The following is a 6,838-nucleotide window of genomic DNA, read 5'->3' on the forward strand; positions in this document are numbered from 1 at the left end:
GTACTACATGAGCAGATGCAAAATAAGTTATATTAAGCCTATGTAGCCGTATCCGCTCTTACACCTGTATTTGACCGGCCAGTCCCGCACGAGCGTGGCTTCCAGTCAGGCGCTATGTTGCTCATCTTCGTGAAGCACCGGATTGACTTTAGGTACCTGAACGTGTACTCCAACGCATGTTCAAGAAAGATTAGTTTGTGGTGGCCATTTCGCATTATGTTGCTCATTCTCAGATTCCCTTCAGGCCCTGTTCATTTTGTGCTAATCTATAGAGATTGGAAGGAATTAAATCCCCTACAAATCAAAATTCTCTCTAATCCCTTCCAATCCTCTTAATTCCTATGGTTTTGGGATCAAACGAACATGGCCTCATCTGCTTAATTCCTATGGTTTTGGGATCAAACAAACATAACGATGAACATGTAGTTCCATGAGGACTTTCGCACTCCAGTGAACGAACTAGTCAGCAACTCAGCAAAGCTCGACCCATGCTGGCCTTTTCATTTCCGGGCCAATCCAAAGGCCGAAGCCGTCCTGGATCAATCAACCAAAACCCTAGAAGGCCCACGGCCACCGTGGCACCGTGCCGCCTCCCCAACCTCAGCGACTCCGGCGGTGGTCGAGTCGAGCCCGCTAGAAATCTTTCTGCTTCGGTTCTCTGCTTGCAGCGGTAAGATATTACTCCAGCGAGGCTCCATAACCCTAGTGTGCTAGAGATATTGCTTTCAGGTTGCAGCTTATATCAGTCCCTTGCAAGGTATAGGCGTTAATCGCTTATGCTGTACTTTCGTGGATGATGCACAACCTTACCTCTGTCTAAAAATTGTGGTATTGGTACATGATGTGCTATTGGGCTACAAATAGTCTCCGGTGCACTGTATTCCGTATGTCCATTCCATTAGAGGGAGGACCGGCTGATTTGTATGTTGGTTTGAAAGGATTGAATTGTTTAATGGAGCGTCTATTCAATTTGTGAGGTCATAAAATTTCTTTCGTAAGTTGTTCAGTACAGCCAACCGGCTGTGTAAGTGTATTGAGTGTTTAGGTCCTCAGTTGGGAAAATGCTTAAACATTTTTTGTCAAAGATTCTTGGTGCCACAAACATCCTTTTGAGCTTTTACAGATATTTACCAGGTGCTGATGCTTAGTTGCATTGTTCCGTGTATCTGCATTTGAATCCTCCTAACTTTTCAACCTGAAACTGAATTGAATTCCGCAGTAAGTTCACTAGGCTTGTTGTTTGCCTTTCTTATCAAAATAGATCTAATAAGTTAGCTAACCCATTGATATCGTTAAATAGCTCCCTGGTGCATGTTTGTGTTTTCTTTTATCATGAACTTTTATTTCCCCTGCTCCTTTTATCACAAGAGGGCATATAAATTGACCAAATCACGCTAAATCTTTTCTTCACTTTGGTCAAAGGCTGATCTCAATGAAAGAAAAGATATACGAAGTTGAACGGTGATCTATGAGCACAGTGCTACAGCTCACTGATAATCTGATTGATCGTGTGAGCCGTCGTGTACTATGCTAATCTGTCCAGGATTCTGTCTTTTATCAGTTGTCTACTTTACTATTGGTTACAGGATGCCTAGGTGGCTAGGGCCTTTCTGCATATTTTTGCATCTTGCAATATGCAAGGTACTTCCCATTATATTTCGTATCATTAGATTTGAATATTTATTTTGTCTATTAATATTTGCCAGATGATGGACAGCTCTTTGCAAGTCTAGATGTGTGACCTAGTACCTAAGAAAGATTAATGCATTGTGGCCTTGTACCCCCCACTCAAGTTAGGACCAGCCACAGGTCATAGCATTTTGTGCCGGCCTTCGAGGCCTTAATGTTTCTGGTATGTTTTGGTCCTGGCTCCTGAACCACGTAGCCTTCTTTGATTGACTTTGATAATGCTACTGATTCACTTACCTTGATAAAAATGTATTTAAAAAAGTTTTGTCTATGATAATGATATGTTTTCTCTTTTTTGCATGGATTGATTGACCATGACTCCTTTTTTTTTCAAGCGTGTAATTGATCGACCATCCATTGCCATCCTCAGGTGAATTGTCGTTTAGGAGTCAACATCGATATATAAAATTTGTGTCCATGTACATCGCACATGCTGAAATAGTAAAGGAAATGTATTGCACAGGAAAGGAGACCGGGACTAGGGTAGCTGCATGGCTGCGACCTGCTGAAGAATTGAGCAAAGCCAAGCACCCTAGCTTCTTAGATTTCTAAGCTGGCATGCAATGCCGATGACAGGGACCTACTCTTTGGGGATTCTTAGGATTCAAGTATCCTTCACTGGTCACTTTTTAATGTTCTGAAAGGGAGAAAGGGGAAAAATACAGAGAGAAGGGGAAAAGGCCACTGAGTGAGGTAGGGCAAAAAGGGACTCCAATCTAAGGCTGTCTTTAATGGCCCAACAATTATTCAGCTCTGCGATTGTGAGGTGGAATTTGCTGGACCATCAATTTAGCCAGCCCAATTCGGTCTTGTACTGCTCCACATGTGAAAATTTTTGCATGCCTTGCCACACCACCAGGTCCATGAGTAAACATTGCTCTAGGTAGAGGGGCAGCACTGGACGAAAGATGGCTTATAAATATCGTGTGATGCAGAGGGCGTCATCCTGTGCTGAAAGGGGGAGGAAGCTGACGATGAAGAGGCTGTTGATCCTGCAAAGGTGTGAGCCGATCGTGCGGTTCAGCTGCTGCAGCGTGCGCTACGGGGACTGCCGTCGGAACCATGCAGCGAGTACTGGAGGCCACGCAGTTGATGGATGCCGAGAGTTCATCGCTGAAGGGGAGGAGGGCACCAGTGGTGCTCTAAAGTGCGCCGCCTGCGGTTGCCACCGCAGCTTCCACCGCAGGGTTCAGGTGTATGAGGTTGCATGGGGTTATGGATCCGACACGTCGTCGACTGAGTAGAGAGGGGAGGTGCAAGCCACTTGGAGCTTGGATTTGTGCTTCCTGCAGCGGCAAACGCCCAACAATATTGGCCCCCCTTCTTCTCTGTCTCCGGTGACAAGCTGACCGGTGGATGTATAGGAGCCTTTTGTGATTGTTTGTAGCTCCGTACGCCCTGATTTGACACGTCGGAATTCTTACCTAAAGTTTCTTTGTCTGCTATGCTACACCCGTGTATTGTATTCTGAGTGAAGTATACATGAGATGAGAGTTCAAACTATCTATGTATTCTTTCCACCTGAAATTTCGTGTTGGTGGGATTAATTCACATTACCAGTTGATTTAGGCCGTGTGTGGTTTGGTTTACGCCGCATAGCAGGAATCTGATTTTGAAAACGCGTTATTTGTCCAAACGAAATAAAATCTCAGAATCAAATACGTGCTGCATTATCTCTGATACTGTGCAGCATTCTCTGATGATGTGATCATTGCGGATTCTATAATCCGTAGGCAACCAAACACAACCTTAGTCTCTAGCTTCTTGTCACTTTGACACTTGTGGTCTTTCCTCCTCGTGCCAGTCCACACTTCATGGTGACAATAGTATTCTTGCTGGCCGGCTACTGTGTGTGAATGAATCTCTCGTCACTTCGCTGACTTGCCAGCTTGTTTGTCTAAAACAGAGATTTTTTTTGTCGTGAAAAATTTTCACTGTACGACCAAAATCAAGGGAGCATAATGTTCTGCATCAACTAGGAATTTTTTGCAATACCTCATGGAGATTAAAAACTTATTTAAAATGCAAGAATTTTTCCTAGGTTCCTGTATGTTGGGCTGTTCTTCCCAAGAATACATAAACATGGGAAGTTCCGGTGTTTCAAACGGGCATTGAGCTAGTATCTGACCACATGTACAGGTATAGATGAGGTTGATGGTTCCAGCCAGTAGCACGAAGCCACGAACTGTTAAATCCTTATTTGGTGCTAGTGCGTGAAGTTTCAGGTCCCTTTGCGACCTAGCCGACACGACTGTTATTTTGGCATTTATGGGGAAGGAAAGGTTAGATGAGTTTTCATTCTCCCGGCTGGGTTGGGCTGAACAGTACGGTTATTTTCGACTAGTATATAGTTCGTGCTAATGCAATGATCCTGTAAAGGGGAGGAGAGAGGTCAATTGCGACGTGTAAGAAGAGAGGTTGACGGTAGCGGTGGCAGAGTGAGGGGAAAGGGAATGAAGAAAGATGATCCAAATAATATTGACAATTGGATTTGAGTAAGTTAGTGAGAGTTATCCATTGATCTGAACCGTTTGTTTTGATGGTATGTTATGTTTGGGTTAAATTTGTTTGTGGATTTAGTGAAGGTTATAGGTGTGAGTGTGATTTGGTCGGGAGGGTTTCGCAAAGTTTAAACTGATGAATTATATAGTGGTATAGATTCATATTTTGTAAGGGTTCAACTCTTATTAAATAAGATGCCATAAAATAGTTCCATCCTATGTTTCTAAACCGAAACAAAACCCAACTGTGACTAATCAAATCACAACATAATATAGCAATTAAATTTTATTTGCTAGCATGTAAAACTACAAAGTGAAACCAAATATTGGAAGCACTTCCCTAAATCTTTTGATGATATTGCACTTTTGAAAACTGCAAAATAAGACTCTCCCCTAGAATTGCCTAAATCTATGATGGTGAAAATTAGTTGAGATACTGCCCTTCTTGTCCATTTCACACTCTTGCTTTCTGGCTCACAGGTGGCCATGCTACTCCATTTTCCATGGACCTTTTGTGACCTCCTACTAGAAAATGAATAGCTTCCATAAAAAAGAATAGCATGTAATTGTGTTGTTCCAACCTCCACGCTTATCTACGAAGAAAGTGAGATAGCCAATTTCTGTAGGATATGTTCTCGCAATCAGTCAAGGACCTAGCTTGGAACGAACTCGCGCACTAATCAAAGGCGTAAACTTTTCGTGGTTGTGGCCCTCGATTGTAGGCACTATAAAAACCAAGGCGGGGGACACTGAAGCAAATGCTTATGTGCTTCTGCTAAACCCTAGCTGCCACATACCAGAAAGGATCTAATCTTCTATATAGCACTTCAAAGGACAAAAGTGCCTAATTTATCCATGGCGCCTATAGATCCTAACAGTTCTATGTTGTCGACCATCGATGCTCCACCCCAAGGTTCAAATGCTCAAGGAGGAGGAGGAGAGACGGCTCAGGACGGAGGCACTCAACTCCTAGACCTGTCTATGACCCCGACTGCCACTGTGACCGCTCTCCACCTCGATCCCAAAGGTATGGCCCACATATTCCCTATCCCTCTTCCTCTACCTCACTAGGGCACAAGTTGTGAGTCTATTGACCTATCAGAAAGAACTTATACGACTTAATAGAGGGAATCAGCTTGTTTCTAAGTTCAGAAAGATCCAACGATGGTATTAGAGCCAGACTACCAAATTCCTCTAACCTAAGTCAAGTAGAACGACAAGAGAAGAACTTAGGAACCCAGGGAGGTCTAGATAGTCAAGAAAGAAGATTTTGAACCCTAACCCCAACTCTAACCTGCGAAATAAATCAAGATTAGGGTCAAAAGAAGGATTTAGAGTGGCAAGGATGATGAACGAAGAAGATCCTCAACCATAACTCTAACCCTAACCCGAAAGAAAAGCACAAGAACAAGAAAGACCAAAAATGAGGGGCGAAGAACTTACCTATCATCCCTTTCCCAGTCAATGATGAGGCTAAAAGAGGAGGACCTCCATCGATCATTGCGGAAGTGGGAAGGATGCACGCCGTCGAGAGGTCATGTGGCCAGCGCTACCATGCGAGCCACTCGATGCTCTCATTGGGGATCATGAAGGAGAGAATAGAGCTTGCGACCATAGGAGAGGAAATGAACTAGGGTTTTCCTTAGTGTGACAAAAGCCTTGGTTTTATACGTCGCCAAAGTGATCACGACTGTTTGATGAGATCCAATGGACGAGAGTGAGGTATGAATGGGCATGACTCTAGTTAGGTCGGATGCAAGGCCCAAGCCTAGGTTGTGGCCCAAGAGCACGCACACGACTGTGTAGAGTGTTCTGGGTCACACAATAGCAAACCAAAATTTAGTTAGTGGGCCAATTTTAATTTAAATTCTCCATAATTTATTTTTCCAAAAAATTATTTTTCGAGAACCCCCTCCCGCGCACACTTCCTTGTCCCCACCACGTGTCGCCCTCTGATGTGCCCCACACCACGGCTCGTAGTTACTTGCCAGTGCACCTAAGCCCACTCTCTCGCTGATAGCTTGGGCCCACATGTTAGACTCGTCTCCCTCCTCAAACTGACGTTCCCACATGGAACTAGCACACGCCGTCGTACTCCCCATCTCTACTAGCTGTTTGGACCCTCCCTCCACCCACGACACCCTCCTCGCTATAAAGTAAGTGCTTCCCCGCACAGCCACTCGAGCCAACCCTCGCCTATTGCAGCTGTCAAGTCGTCCCTCTGCTATCTGCCTACGCTAGGCTTCAAATTGGTCGAGAACTATCAGGAAAACTCTTTAGGCCTTGTTCGTTTGTGTCAGATTGCACCCGGAATCGTTCCAGGTAGTCAAAGTTTATATAAATTAGAGAAACAATCCGGTTAGGAATCGTTCCGACCCACCAATCCGGCACAAACGAACAAGGCCTTAGCCATTCTTATTACTGTATTTTTAGACAATAACGGAAGCCGGAATGAATATTATAAGATATCAGTAGCAGAACATTTCAATCAGGAACATGTCGATTGCGATCGGGAATCGATAACACAAAACGGGAACATTGACTCTAATAACACTTCAGAGAGTTAGTTTGATGCAACAATTGTAACCATGCATATGGATAATTGTACAGAGGTTGAATGCAACAATTGCAGCCATGGGCACTCAACA

At 44.0% G+C, this 6,838-nt stretch overlaps 1 protein-coding gene across 2 annotated transcripts; it reads left to right on the forward strand.

The window, feature by feature from the left end:
* Window positions 1–444: 444 nt before the first annotated feature.
* Window positions 445–3,257, forward strand: LOC100285819 (uncharacterized). Of its 2 annotated transcripts, NM_001158709.2 has the most exons (5): window positions 546–670; window positions 1,707–1,852; window positions 2,025–2,059; window positions 2,153–2,548; window positions 2,625–3,239. In NM_001158709.2, exon 5 carries the CDS (start codon window positions 2,664–2,666, stop codon window positions 2,931–2,933), a length of 270 nt encoding a protein of 89 aa, NP_001152181.1. In that variant the 5' UTR covers window positions 546–670; window positions 1,707–1,852; window positions 2,025–2,059; window positions 2,153–2,548; window positions 2,625–2,663; the 3' UTR covers window positions 2,934–3,239. The 2 variants fall into 2 exon arrangements, with proteins under 2 accessions (XP_023156305.1, NP_001152181.1); XM_023300537.1 differs by lacking the exons at window positions 2,025–2,059; window positions 2,153–2,548 and having other exon boundaries at window positions 445–670; window positions 2,625–3,257.
* Window positions 3,258–6,838: the final 3,581 nt, after the last annotated feature.

Source organism: Zea mays, chromosome 7 (genome assembly GCF_902167145.1).
Source record: "Zea mays cultivar B73 chromosome 7, Zm-B73-REFERENCE-NAM-5.0, whole genome shotgun sequence".
NCBI classification, from domain to species: Eukaryota; Viridiplantae; Streptophyta; class Magnoliopsida; order Poales; family Poaceae; genus Zea; species Zea mays.